General features: G+C 44.4%; 1 protein-coding gene across 1 annotated transcript in view; it reads left to right on the plus strand.

The window, feature by feature from the left end:
• Positions 1-15,178, plus strand: part of HADHA (hydroxyacyl-CoA dehydrogenase trifunctional multienzyme complex subunit alpha) — a 49,173-nt gene that overhangs the window by 31,087 nt on the left and 2,908 nt on the right. The window contains exons 11-16 of the mRNA XM_042933490.1: positions 910-1,019; positions 5,921-6,055; positions 8,315-8,486; positions 10,814-10,900; positions 14,381-14,521; positions 14,958-15,026. Coding sequence (XP_042789424.1) covers positions 910-1,019; positions 5,921-6,055; positions 8,315-8,486; positions 10,814-10,900; positions 14,381-14,521; positions 14,958-15,026 — 714 coding nt within the window. The remainder of the gene's footprint in view (positions 1-909; positions 1,020-5,920; positions 6,056-8,314; positions 8,487-10,813; positions 10,901-14,380; positions 14,522-14,957; positions 15,027-15,178) is intronic.

Consider the following 15,178-nt stretch of genomic DNA (forward strand, 5'->3'; position numbering starts at 1 on the left):
GGGCTCTGTGCTATCAGTTCAGAACCCGGAGCGTGCTTCAGATTCTGTGTCTCCCTCTCTGCCCTTCCCCCACTCACGCTCTGTCTCTATCAAAAAATGAATAAACGTTAAAAAAAATTTTTTGTAATTAAAAAAAAATTAGTAGAACATTGTTTTATGTTCTATTGTTTCATGTTATATTAGGACATGAGAACAACTTTATTATGGGGATTCCTCCTTTGAAATGCTATCTGTAACCATACCAGTTAATTCTAGTAATATTGATGATGATGATAGCTGACATTGAGACCCTAGTCACTTTACTAGCATTCTCATTTAATTCCAGCAATACTGTAAAATAAGTGTTGTTTTTCCCGTTTAAGGATAAAGAAAGCTTCACAACTGGGAAATGGCAGGGTCAGGATTCAAACCCGGTTCTGTCAAACCTAGACTCTAAGTCTCATGCTGAGATTTGCTCTCCATAAGTATTAGGGCACTTTTCAAAGTGGCAGGTGTCACGTGGGGTGGACCAGAGTTGGGAGTCCTACCGCCTGGGTGTGAGTTCGATTTCTGTCACTCTAGGTGGTGTGGTCTTAAGCTTAATTTGTCCGGGCCTCCTCTTTCCAGCCTTTAAAAGGAGAAGGTTGGTTGAGATGACTGTGCGGGTCTGTTTGGGCCCTGACACTCCAGTTCCATGAAAAAGGTTGGTTACTGCCACCTCTGATGTACATAATCTGAGAGCTCCGATGTATCCATAGCGTTTTCAAAACAGTTGTCGGAAAGTGCTGCAGGTGAGAAGGCCCCACCGCACCCCAGAGCACCCAGGGCTTCACCTGTGTTACCTCTGCTCTGCAGACAAACCTGACCGAAGGAACCCCCGTCACTGAGACTGTGAAGTTCCACCTTTTCTTGTTCTCCTTTACTTTTCAGAAATTTGGAGAGCTTGCAATGACCAAAGAATCAAAGGCCTTGATGGGACTTTATCATGGTCAGGTCCTGTGTAAGAAGAATAAATTTGGAACTCCGCAGAAGGACGTGAAGTAAGTTAAATGCCACCTAGGGCGCCTTTGTGGATTTCTCTACAGAGTTAGATTTATACCTTCGGTCTTCCCTACGCCTCCTCTGTCCTGAGCACATTAGATCCCTTTTCCTACTAAGAACTTTTTGACTTTCAAAGTGCTGCCTGGGCTGAGTTTTCTCCAGGCGCCCCCCCCGCCCCGCCCCCCCACAAAAGGGCTCCTATAGAGGCTTTCTTGTCTCACTATTGATGTCCCCTGGAAGTCTGGTTTACATCCCCTGTTCCCAAACCAAACACACTCTGCACTGTTTAATGGTCTTGTCTCTCCCTGTGACTTGAGATACCATCTCTGGGAACTCATACTTTCTCATTAAAAAAAATAAAGCCTCGTTCAGATTATTAAAGGCTTTTCCTTCCTCTAGCTTACAGCCTAAACATTAAAGATTCTACTTGCCTGTTTCATGTCTATTCTTTTAAGCAAGCCTTTCAATGCTATACTGCCCAATAGCTCTTCAGCATTTTAAATTTAATAATGCTCCGGGGTGCCTGGGTGGCTCAGTTGGTTAAGTATCCGACTTCGGCGCAGGTCAAGATCTCACAGTTTGTGGGTTTGAGCCCGGCATTGGGTTCTGTGCTGACGGGTCAGAGCCCAGAGCCTGTTTCAGATTCTGTGTCTCCCTCTCTCTCTCTGCCCCTTCCCTGCTTGCTCTCTGTCTCTCTGTCTCTCTCTCTCTTTCAAAAATAAATAAACATTTAAAAAACAAAATTTAATAATGCTCCTAAACTCACCTTCTAGCTCAGTGGTTTCCATCCTGGGCATTGTTGCCCCCCCCCTCCCCCCGCAGCATCATTTGAAGGTGTCTGGAAACATTTTTGGTTGTCACAGCTGCTGCTGGCATCTAATGAGCCAGAGGTCAGGGATGCTACTAAACACCCTACAGTGCATGAAACAGGCCTCTAGTCTGGGGCGCCTGGGTGACTCAGTCGGTAAGTGTCCAACTTTGGCTCAGGTCATGATCTCGTGGTTTGTGAGTTCGAGCCCCGTGTCAGGCTCTGGGCTGGCAGCTCAGAGCCTGGAACCTGCTTCAGATTCTGTGTCTCCCTCTCTCTCTCTCTCTGCCCCTCCCCTGCTCATGTTCTGTCTCTCTCAAAAATAAACATTAAAAAAATAAAAAATAAACGGGTACCTAGGTGGTTCAGTCGGTTAAGCGTCTGACTTCGGCTCAGGTCATGGTCTTGTGGTCAGTGAGTTCAAACCCCGTGTCGGGCTCTGTGCTGCCAGTTCAGAGCCTGGAGCCTGCTTCAGATTCTGTGTCTCCTCTCTCTGCTCCGCCCCTGCTCAACGCTCTGTCTCTCTCTGTCTCTCAAAAATGAATAAATCTTAAAAAAAAAAAAAATGTTTTAATAAAAAAAAAAGAAAGAAACCTAATGAGCCACTCCAAACTCATATATGAGTATGATTCATATATGCAGACCCCTGTCTGCATATACTTTTTACTGTCATATGTAGATAGCATATACCATCTGGAAAGGTGTTGTTATACCAAATACACAAAAAAGACAGGCAACATCCACATGAATCTCCTATAAGAAGAAATAAAAAAATGAGAATCAAAATACAAAAAGCAACCATAATACAGAAGAAAACTGTAACACAACACTTCCAAACTTGAATTAAATATCCTTAAATAAGTATTTGCAGATAAGAAAAAATCACCTTGGCTCAGAAATGCAAAAACTTAGGGACGCCTGGATAGCTTAGTAGGTTAAGCGTCTGACTTCGGCTCAGGTCACGATCTCACAGTTCGTAAGTTCGAGTCCCGCATCAAACTCTGTGCTGACAGCTCAGAGCCTGGAACCTGCTTCAGATTCTGTGTCTCCCTCTCTCTCTGCCCCTTCCCCTGCTCATGCTCTGTCTCTCTGTCTCAAAAACAAACATTAAAACAAAAAATTTTTTAAGACATTCAAAAACTTAGAACTAAATGGGCAGAAAAATAGGATGATATAAGAGTTGATCTAACTTGGGAAATCAATTGAGGAAAAAGGTAACATCATCTTAGAAATGAGGATTTAATTGGGAATTCATTATAGGGTACTCAGGGCAGAATAGGTTGAACAGAATTGAATAAAGAACCGCGAAGAACTGAAGAAAGGGGATCCCTTTTCCTGCTTTCCCAGTTGTAACACCTCTGCTTCCTCCACTTCTGTCTCTCTGGGCTCTTCCCCCTCACCTTGGATAATGACTTGAGTTCCTTATCTGTTTTCTCTTTTTATAAATTAATTTCTTTATGCAGAGAATGCATTCTTATTCTCTTTAAGAAAACTGTTTTAGGGGCGCCTGGGTGGCGCAGTCGGTTAAGCGTCCGACTTCAGCCAGGTCACGATCTCGCGGTCCATGAGTTCGAGCCCCGCGTCGGGCTCTGGGCTGATGGCTCGGAGCCTGGAGCCTGCTTCTGATTCTGTGTCTCCCTCTCTCTCTGACCCTCCCCCACTCATGCTCTGTCTGTCTCTGTCTGAGAAATAAATAAATGTTTTAAATGAGATTAAATATTAACTGATACTGTTTTGTGTTTATGGTTTGAATGTTGTAATATAAAAGGGACCCTTCGGTATAAAGCCTGTAACTTGCTCTTTTTATTCAGTGGTATGACTTGGAGACTATGTGTATTGGTACATACCAATTAACTCCTTCCTCTTAATCTTTTACTGCTGGATTGATGGCTGTTTCCAATTTTTCATTATTACAAACATTGCACAACTGTTCATCACAGCCTGTCATTGTGTACATAAGTGCATTTCACTAGAGTACAGAATGAGATGTAGAATCATTGGGTCATAGAGTATGTGATTTTTTGCCATAAGAAATTTGCCCTCCAAAGTAGGGCAAAGCATACTTCCATCAGCCATGCAGTGAAAAAAGCAGTTTTTGTACATCTTCACTGATGCTTTTACACTTTTTGCTAATCTGGTAGGGGAAGAATATCCCATTTTAATTTGCATTTCCCAGGGAAGCTGAGCATCTTTATTGGCAGTTTGAGTTTTTTTCTTTAGTGAATTGCTTTATATAAGCCCTTGCCCATTTTACTGGGTTGTCCGTTTTGTTTTGTTTTTTGTTTTTTTTAAGTATATTTATTTTGAGAGGGGGCTGGAGAGAGAGAATCCCAAGCAGGCTCCATGCTGTCAATGTGGAGCCCAATGCAGGGCTCAAACCCACAAACCATGAGATCATGACCTGAGCCAAAATCAAGAGTCATGCTTAACTGAGACACTCGGGCATCCCGTCCTTTTTTGTTGTTTTTTAAGTAATCTCCATGGCCAACTTGGGGCTCAAACTCATGACCGTGAAATCAAAAGTCACACACTCCACTGAGTAAGGTACCCCTGGGTTGTCTTTTTTTAATTGATAATATGCATGTTCTTTATTTCCCAAGTTGTAATTCTTTGCCGCTATATGTTGCAGATTTCCTCCTATCCTATGTTTATCTTAATTTTGTGTGGTCATTTGTCTAACAGAAATTTTTAGTTTCCACACAATAAATGTATCAATCTTTTCAGTCCCTGTCTTTTGTTTTTTGTGTTTTTTTTGAGAGAGAGAGAGAGACAGACAGACAGACAGACTGAGCATGAGTGGGGAGGGGCAGAGAGAGAAGGAAAATCCCAAGCAGGCTCTGTGCTGTCAGCACAGAGCCCCGTGCAGGGCTCGATCATGAAATGTGAGATCATGACCTGAGCTGAAATCAAGGGTCAGATGTTTAACCAGGTGAGCCACCCAGGCGCCCCTCAGTCTGTTCTTTATATGTATGTCTCTATCCTGTTTTCTCATTGTTCTCCAGTTTCTTAACATTAACCATGTAAGTGTGTTACTACAAAGTTACATTTGAAAGTTGCTTCTAGGACTTGAAATTAGGTTTCCTTTTTTGGGTCATAAATATGATTTCTGAACATTATAATCAGAATTGTTAGGAATGAAACTTTAACCTGTATTACAACTCTAATTTATGTCTACATAGTGCTGTAAATTTAGGCTTCTTTTTTGAAGGAAATCATTCTGGAAAAAATTTTTTATTTGCTCTGGGAGTATGGCACATTGCTCCGGAACTATGGAAAACTAAAAAGAGGGGCTCCTGGGTGGCTCAGTCAGTTAAGCGTCCGTCTTCGGTTCAGGTCATGATCTCACAGTTTGTGAGTTGGAGCCCCGCGTCGGGCTCTGTGCTGACAGTTCAGAGCCTGGAGCCTGCTTTGGATTCTGTGTTTCGCTCTCTCTCTACCCCTCCCCTGTTCATGCTCTGTCTCTCTCTGTCTCAAAAATAAATAAAACATTTTTAAAAATTTAAAAAGAGTAATCAGGTATGATCTCTGGCCCATGAAATGCTTAGAATGTAATTGAGAGGACAAAAATAATGTGGATATATGGAGGTATTGGGGGATAGCGGGGTTAGGTCTAGAAGCAAAGAAGCCATCCAGGAGAATTTGATCTAATCCATGTAAGGAGTAAAATTGGCACAAATTTCAGGAGAAATGAAAACTTACTGGAAAATGGTAAAATCACTAACAAGTTAAGTGGAAGAAGTGGTATGTCTTTGGACATACCACTGCAAATTGGCTTTTGTTTGGAAAACAGAAATACTCATGTTGACTTCAGAATAAACCAGGTTGTTTTGTTCTCAGTGATCTTAAGGTATGATTGAAGATCAGTATAGTTCTGTCTTCTCGTGTAGGCCAACTCTTGTAGACCTAATGGATTTTTGCATTTAACTCCGAAAATCAGTCACTTATTAAAGGCATATTTTTATAGATAAAAATTGTTTAAAATACTTTATCGTTGTGCCCACTTTAGTTGGTGTACTGGATTATAACTTGGACAGTCTCCCACTTTTACTGAAGCGATAAGTTCACCAAAAGTCATTTATGCTTTCCTTCTAGGCACCTAGCCATTCTTGGTGCAGGGCTGATGGGGGCCGGCATCGCCCAGGTGTCTGTGGATAAGGGCATAAAGACCATCCTTAAAGATGCTACACTAGCCGGGCTGGACCGAGGACAGCAACAAGTGTTCAAAGGGTGAGCCAGCTCTCCGCCTCTGTCAGCAGAATGCTGTTTGTTTTTTGCCATTACAGGTTCCTTTTTCCTGAACGTGGTGAGTACTGGATGCTCAGTAGTTAAGCTGTTTCCTTTGATTTTTAGAAACCGTGATTCCTTTCCCTTCATATTGTTGTACATATTATAAACCATGAACATCACTGGAATCTGTAATGTCTGAATGCAGAAGAGAAAACTATCAGATATTTTTAAATGCCATTTATTTTACGCTTTGGTATCAAGACTAGAAATCCTCGTGTTTGTGAATTTTGATAGTTTCCATTTCACTGCTGTATTGTCATGGAACATTGAAACAGCATGACTCTGTGGAAGAAGAGGATGTGAGGAAATGTGTCATAACTGCAAATTGAAGGTTGGGGCTGGGATCAAAACTCGTGTACCTTATATTTCTTGGCTGCGTTACTGTGGAAAAGCAGGTAACAGATTTGGTTCCACAATGTCTGAGTCTTTACAGAATGTGTCTCCATCTTACCTTTGAATTAATAAAAGGTGAATATTATTCTCCCTCCTGCCCACATACTCCTCCTCCTCCCCTGGTCCCCACTCCCTGTTTTGCAGAGGGGGAAAAGCAGAGCAGCAGCTTGGCCAAACTAGGAACTGGTTTCAGCTCAGTTCTCCGCTCCAGTGTAATGAATAAGCTTGCTGCACTTGGACTGCCCTACACGTGACTTGTAGTTGAATGAGCTTTTTTCTTCAATGCGTTATGTAGCTTAATCATGTTTGACCTCTTTTCTGCAGAGACTCTTCTGCTGCTACTACTGTGCTACCCAAGACATGGCAGGTTTAATTGTTTTGGCAGATTATTGTAAGATAGCAAGGAGTTGGAGTAAACGATTCTGAGCCCCCCCCCCCCCCCCAAAATTGGCATGTGCTAGCTAGATAACAGTGTTGCCCTGAGACTAGCATGTAAGCATCCCCAAACACCATCTCCTACGGTCACTGAAATGAGAAATTGCTGCTCGAGAACAGATGCCACTCTGTCTCTCTTGGAGTTAGGTGCCCCAGGTTTCCCTCTGTGCTTCAGAAATGTCAGCCTCTGGCAAGTGCCCCTCACCATACTGCTGACTGGGCATACATGTGTTTCCTAGCCTCTCTTGAAGACAGTTTCAAGATTAGGCATTAGAATTAGAGCAACTAATGATGTTTTGAACTCTGATGAGCATTTTGTTTGCTGACTGCTGACACGGTTGTCAGAAACCAAGAAATTTGATTGAATACTTGTTTGAACTTCCCCTGTGGCTTGAATTTTTCTTTTGGTTAAGGAAATTAGTGAATGTGATTCAGCTCCGTTCTTCATTCAGAGGAAAACTCTAGGTCAGTTATTCTGAAAGTGTGGTCAGATTAAAACCTAAGAGAGCCTGTTTTTCTTGGCAGTGAAAAGTAATCAGTTAAATGTCTAAATCGCAGAAATCCTTTTTAACTCCCTATGGGAAATAAGAAACCTTGAGTTAATATTTTATGTAATCAATACAAGGTGCTACCACATGCTAACTGGGAAGTGGATTTAAGGATAAAAGAAATAGGGGTGCCTGAGTGGCTTAGTCAGTTAAGCATCTGAGTCTCGATTTCAGCTCAGATCGTGATCTCACTGTGAGTTTGAGCCCCGCCTCAGTCTCCATGCTGACAGCACAGAGCCTGCTTTGGATTCTCTCTCCCTCTCTCTCTCTCTGCCCTTCTCCCCTGCTTATGCACTCTCTTCTTCTCTCAAAATAAATAAACTTATAAATAAATAAACAAGAAAGAATATAAGAAGTCATGCTCGGTCTCTTTTCCAGAAGGTTCTAATTATAGAATAACAAAATGATGCGTGATCAGGTAGAAGTCCATGTGGTCTAGGACACGTGTGGGGTGTTCCCTCTGTTAGAGAGTTACTAGAGCTGCTCCTTTGTTTTGCCACTCTAGTGTTTGCGTTTACTCTTCTGGACAAATTTAACTGTTTCAGGAGTAATAGAGTTTATGTAAGTTCTGCATTTAGAGGCATCTTCTAGGAGAAAGAATGTGGATTTGGGGGCCATCCTGTCTTTGGCCCCCTAGTACCTAACCATTTGCCCACGAATCCCTTTGAGCCTGTTTGAGGAACTCTTCTTTCTCAAAATGGGAGTAAAAGAACCGCCTCACAGTATTGGTTGAAAATACATAGTGTGCCGTCTGGCCCCTGGACGCTCAGTAGATGTTAAGTTTCCTATTCTTCCACTCTGACTAGGACTGTGTTTTTTCTAGATTGAATGATAAAGTGAAGAAGAAAGCTCTAACGTCATTTGAAAGGGACTCCATTTTCAGCAACTTGACTGGACAGCTCGATTACCAGGGTTTTGAAAAGGCCGACATGGTGATTGAAGCTGTTTTTGAGGATCTTAATGTTAAACACAGAGTGTTAAAGGAAGTAGAAGCGGTAAGTAAGAGGCCTGTTGTACCTGAATCCCAGTGAGTAGAGGACACGGGTGGTTTTTTGTTTTGTTTTTTAAACAGAAACTCATGGTTCCCTTTATAGGGCTGTTTCCAAACATCAGTTTTTATGTCAATTCGTGCACACTACGTAGTTACAAAAGTCAAATCTGAGTCCTGAGGGAAGAAAATCAAGTAGTTTATTAACCTAAGCACAGGGTTCATTAGCATTCCGTGGGAGTTCAGTCACCCAGACCTACAGATAACCTCATGGAGTATAGCCAGCTTTCTTGACGTTTTTGGTTGGCTACAAGCCGTAACTATACTTCTTCAGGTCTAGTCCACAAAGGAAGTAGGGGAGAAATTTTTTTCCCCTGGCAGGTTTCAGATGCTCACTTTGTGGAAATGTTGCTTTGGTTTTGACCCCAAATGCTCTACCTCCCATAAATAAAACAAGTGTTATAGTGGGTGGTATAAGAAAAGGCCCAGAGAAGAAATGACAATAATCCGGACACAAGATAGAACCGGGGTCTTGACCAGCCTATAGTTGTATCAATAGAATGTGGGCTAATAAATTGTGCAAATGAAGTGGCACAGACTTGGCAGTGCTCTGGGTGTCTTGAGTAGTGGCTGTACCCTCACGACGCCCTTCTGTGTGAGGACGGTCGCTGCTGTGTGATAGACTGAACCTAAGGGGGGTTTAGAAACTAAAGACAAGCAGCTCTTTTGGGGACAGCTTCCACTTTGAAGTCCATACGTTGCAAAATCTTCCCTTTTGACAAAGTGTGATGTCGATTAGCTGAGGGGAAAGGTTCGAAGAGCCGGGTAGATTTATGTTCCGTCTGTGCCGGGTGGCACGTCAACTCACGTGTGTAGGTGGTGTTCCCACGGCTCCGGGGGCACCTGCCGAGGCAGTGGCAGGTAGACCCTCAGGACCGGCAAAAGCAGACACAGGCAACATGGAGAGAAGAGCGTCTGCCGGGTGACTGGGTGATGGTATTTGCTTCCGGAGTGTCTGGGTTTGGGAGTCCCGGCATGGAGAAAGGTTTGTTAGTTTTAGCGGCTGGGAAACTAGCGGCCAAGGAGAAGAGAGGGAGGAGGGATCAGATCAAGAGAAGTGCAGACTGTGAACGAGCCTGTACAGCGGTGCCTCTGGCTGCCGAGCGAACAAAAGCAGAAGCGGTGGGGGCTTCTCAGGGCCTGGCCTGGACGGTGGGGGCTTCTCAGGGCCTGGCCTGGAGCTCAGCGCCTCACTGCTACTTTCCGTTGGTAAAAGCAAGTCACGAGACTCGAGGGAGGAAGCGGTCTCCACCTCTGGATGGGAGGAGAGACGCCGGAACGAGGAGGGGGGGAGTTGTTGCCAACCGCCTTTGGAGACACTGGTTTGCTCTTCATAGAGAGTTTCACCACCAGCATGGAACGCCTCACCGCCAAGACATGCCCCCGGAGAGTCCATTAGCTCCTTGCACTTACGCTCTGCTGTCAACTCACTGCTGATTAACTGAGATCATGGGGGCCTCACCACAAGCTGACCGCTAAGCCAGGCTTCGTCCACCAGGGGCCTCTCTAGAGTTTTCCCTTTTTTCTTTTTAAAAAAATCTTAATGCAGTATTTTGCCGGGTTACAATATTTTAGACTCACCTTTCAGTGTGTTGAATGTGTCTTGAACCTGATTCCCATCTCTGATGTTAAAATTTTGCCTGTCCCAGTTTGCACAAATTTGACAGATGCGCTGTCCACGTTTTTATATAAGCAGCTGAATAAAAACATGAATAACTTGCGATCATGGACAGAATGATGACATAGTCTATATTAAAGACTATTCTCCAGGTTGATAAAGCTAATAGTTAATAGTATTCACGTGCCATAGATTAATTACCGTGGTGCAACATTTTCTAATAACACCATAAAATGAGCTAGGCACGCACGGTATGGCTTGTTCTTATCAAAGTGAAGGGTGGGGGTATCATGAGCTTTCAGACTTGAGTGCAGATCCAGACAAGAAGAGGAATTGGCACCATGCCAGATCTTGAAACGAATGAGATTTGATTCAAAGCCATCTTGTCAGTGTTTATCTGAGCTGTCTCATTTACCTAACTGCCGAGGTGTAGTCTCCAGGTTAGGATGCCGGGCCAGAGCTAGAAGGCAGCTGAATGGGAAAGAGAACAAGGCCGACACACTCCCCATCTCGGAAGCCCTGGGCAAATAGTATCCACTGTCTGAGTGGTTCTGGGGGAGAGCGGGGCTGGACCCAGGTGTCACCTTTAGCTTTGTTTGGACTGCAGTCATCTCTCAGGCCTACGTGACACGTTCTTAAATGCTTTTCCTTTGCAGGTGGTTCCGGATCACTGTGTCTTTGCCAGTAACACGTCTGCTCTCCCCATCCGTCAAATTGCCTCTGTCAGCAAAAGACCTGAGAAGGTAAATTCTGAACAGAGGGAAAACCCTGAAATGTTTTCCCACCACAGGCTCCCTGAGGAAGACTTAGAGCATGAGAAGGGACTGGCGTGGACTGTGAAGTAGAGGGGTGGTGGGCTCTCCCCAAAAACTGGGCACAGAGCAGCTCATCCCATGGCCACTGTGAGATGCTGGCGTAAGGGAAGCACAGTGAAAGTGTACTCTCACAGGTGATTTGCATCCCTAACGGCTCTGATTTTTTAGGTTCAGACTATAAAACCTACCTTCTTTGGGGCGCTTGGGTGGCTGAGTCAGTGAAGCATCCAACTCTTGATCTCAGCTCAGGTCACAATCTCATGGTTTGTGGGTTTGAGTCCCGCATTGGGCTCTGTGCTGACAGCACGAAGCCTACCTGGGATTCTCTGTCTCCCTCTCTCTCTCTGCCCCTACCCCGCTTACTCTCATTCAAAAATAAACATAAAAGAATAATGAAACCTACCTTTATTATAATAGGGGTTTTTTTTAATGTCTATTTATTTTGGCGGTGCCTGGGTGGCTCAGTCAGTTGGGTGTCTGACATTGGCTCAGGTCATGATCTCACAGTTGGTGAGTTCGAGCCCCACATCAGGCTCTGTGCTGACATCTCAGAGCCTGGATTCTGCTTCGGATTCTGTCTCCCTCTCCCTCTGCCCTTCCCCCATTCGCGGTCTGATTCTCTGTGTCTCTCAAAAATGAATAAACATTAAAAAAATCTTTTTTTAAATAAGTAATGTCTATTTATTTTTGAGAGAGAGAGGGAGACAGAATCCCAAGCAGCCTCGAACTGTGAGATCACGACCTGAGCCAAATGTTTAACTGACTGAGCCACCCAGGTACCCTATAATAAGGTATTTAAAGATAGGCCCAAGGGGCACCTGGTTGGCTCAGTCTGTAGAGCTTGTGATGTGTGACTCATGATCTCGGGATTGTGAATTTGAGCCCCATATTGGGTGTAGAGATCACTTAAATAATATCTTTAAAAATTAAAAAAAAAAAACTTTTAAAAATAAAAATGGACCCCAAAATAAGAGGGGATACTCCAAAATCTCACATAAGCTACAGAGCAGACACCGGTGACTGAGACCTGTTTGGTTCCAACTTCATATCCAGGAATGGAAAATCAGGAGGTGTGTTGAGATGTGTCCACGTGTGGGTTCACTCAGACCTCCCACCAGGACACAAAAGGGTAGAAGCACTTTCAGTGCGCATTTGGAATGATGCTTAGAGATTCATCTTTGGGCTTCTGTCTACCGGAGTAACACTAGGAAAGTGAAATCACCCAAGGAGAAATAAAACACCTCACCTCTCTGGAGGATAGCAATTAGCCTCAGCTAGCCAGAGTCAGCCAAAAGTAGGCAGGAAATATAAAGGACCTTTTAGCAGCTGGATTTGTTAACACAAAGTCCTTGTACTGAAAACACAAAAGCCTGTTTATTCCTATTCTAATAGTTTGCTAATGCAAGGTAATCTCATTTCCTAGCACACAGCAGATCGGAAGTGATGTAGGACCTGATAGAGGCAGGTTCAGGGATGGCAGGAGAAGGTCATAGGGAGAAGTGGCAGCTGATAGTGTGACACTGAGGGGAGACACAAAAACAGTATAAAGGTAGATGGACAGTCTGGCCATGTCCTATCACTCTGAGCACCTCTGCAACATTGAAAGTCCATAAAGGAGGGGCGCCCTGGTGGCTCAGTTGGTTGAATATCTGACTCCCGATTTTGGCTCAGGTCATGATCTCACAGTTCGTGAGTTCAAGCCCTCTGTCAGCACAGAGCCTGCTTGGGATTCTCTCTTCACCTCTCTCTTTGCCAATCCCCTGCTTGTGCTCTCTGTCTCTCTCAAAAATAAATAAGTAAACATTTTTAAAAAATAAATGAATAAAGTCCATAAAGGAGAATCTTCGATGCTAACTTCTCATCTTCCCAGTGGAGTGGAACAAGCATCATGCTTTGCAGTCCTGGCCTCCAGGTATCTTGGATAGCTTCTGCCACCTGCTTCTCCTTTGCTATATAAAATTAAGGTCAAAGGGGCATAGGTAGGGTCACCAGCCATCTGTTGGCTTTCCTGGGACATAGGACCTCCAGTGCTCCAACCAAGAAAGTCCCGGCAGTCTGGGACAAGTTGGTCACCTTTGGCACAACTTTCTTGAGTGATGTAAATACATTTTGCTTAGGGTAGTAATTACACGAGTGTATATGCAGTTGTTAAAACCCATCAATATGAACACTTTAAAGTCTGTACATTTCGTGTATAAATTATATGTCATATAGGCTAATTCCTTTTGCTCAGAAGTACTGAGTCTGAATAAGGACCTGCCTTTTTAAATGCTTTAGACATCAGTTAAAGAACAGTTGAGGGGTGAAAAGTAACTTTTGGATTGGTAAGTTTATGGAACATGTAAATGATGTGTGTATTACATAATGGAGGGTAGGCAGGCTTTGGAAACAGGCCAACTGTGATAGAATCCCACTGCCATTCACTAACTGACCCTGAGCTACCACTTTTAACCTCCTGATGTCTTTTTTCCTCATCTAGATAAGACTGGCTAGTTCACAGAGCGATGGATTAAATGTAAGGAATAATGGCAAATGTATTAAAGAACAGTGCATAGCCAGCAATCAGTATTGCTGTTGTTATATTAGTTATATTATTAGATATTATTAGTTATATCTTACAATTAAGGTGAGGGTAGGGCGAGCAAAACTAAGTTCTATGGTGAAATTGTTCTCTCCCACAGCAGTTCAGTTTGGGAGGACCAATTGTTAGCTTAAGAAGGAGGTTCTCAACTTCAGCGTGAATCAGAATCACCTGGAAGACTTCTTAAGCACAGCTCTGGACCCTGCCCCCAGTCTCTCATTCAGTAGATGTGAGTCTGGGGCGGGCCTGAGAATTTGCAGTTCGAACATTTCCCAGGCGATGTTAATGCTACTGGTCCAGTACTTCACTTTGAGAATCATTGGTTTAATGAGTCTTCAGGTGCATTTGAATGTTGGTAACTGTTATTTAAACCCAGTATCCTGGTGGTGAGGCCCATCTGTAAACTCGAGATCTAGCTCTGACGGTCTGGCATACTGACTCTTCTGCCTCCCTCTGCCTCCCCACCAGAAGAAGTGGGCCCTCTCACCTAAACTCAGTATCATTAATATGAGTGGAACCTTCATTCATTCTTCCCTGATAAATCTAATCTGGCCATTCGCTGTGATTTGGTGCTAATTGTCAGTAGGATCTGTTGCCCTCAGTGAAAAGCCCTAGAAGCAGATGGAAGAGGATTCCAGTGAGCCCTGTGAACACACTGAACTTTTTCTCAGAGAACCACAGTGCCACACCACACCGCTCGGCGGTGCCGAGCAGCATTCCTGTATCCAACTGCCTTTCTCTCCCTTGCTCTCCTAGCAAAGCGTGCGTGCTGGCGCGGGTTCTCTCCTCGGTGTTCTTAGATGTTGGCTTTGCCTTCCCCTTGCCAGGTGGTTGGCATGCACTACTTCTCTCCGGTGGACAAGATGCAACTGCTGGAGATCATCACAACCGAGAAAACTTCTAAGGACACAACTGCTTCCGTCGTGGCAGTCGGGCTCAAGCAGGGGAAGGTCATCGTTGTGGTTAAGGTAAAGAGCTGTGAAACAGGTGGCAGATTTGGGGAAAGTTCCGTCAAGACTCCTTATACCTCCAGGCTTGTTTACACCTATTCTGGGGCAAATATGTCACCTTTGGGTAGGATTTCCCCTTGGTTGTCTGCCGCGTGGACAGTGCTGTGGACGGTACTGCTGAGTCACGGTCTGAGAGGGGAGTGTCTGGGACACGGCAGATTCTCCCAGCCATTCCAGACCTTTCAGGTGACTGTGAAACCCTGTGCTGTGCCGTTTGGTTGAAGCCGTGCTGCTCTGGCTGTGGCTTCCCCTGCAATGTAATTTTAACGATTCTGTTTGAAAGCATAAACCGCCTTGAATTTTGAAGCGACACCTGGGGAAGGGAGCCTGCTTTCACACTTGGGTGGCACCTGAAGCAGAGGAGCCGCCGAGCTCACGTTCTCTCCCTTGGCAGGACGGACCTGGCTTCTATACCACCCGGTGTCTCGCACCCATGATGTCTGAAGTCCTCCGAATCCTCCAGGTTGGTACCGCTCTTGGAATGTTGGAGGCATCTTCCACCCCTTACACCAGTCCTCCAAATTGGTTCTGTCGGGATGAGGAACAGGCTTCCTTCTAATACACTAAGTCCTGGTGCATCCCCGAGATGCCTGGGGATCTTTTTGCCTGGTCCTT

This window comes from Panthera leo, chromosome A3 (assembly GCF_018350215.1).
Source record: "Panthera leo isolate Ple1 chromosome A3, P.leo_Ple1_pat1.1, whole genome shotgun sequence".
NCBI classification, from domain to species: domain Eukaryota; kingdom Metazoa; phylum Chordata; class Mammalia; order Carnivora; family Felidae; genus Panthera; species Panthera leo.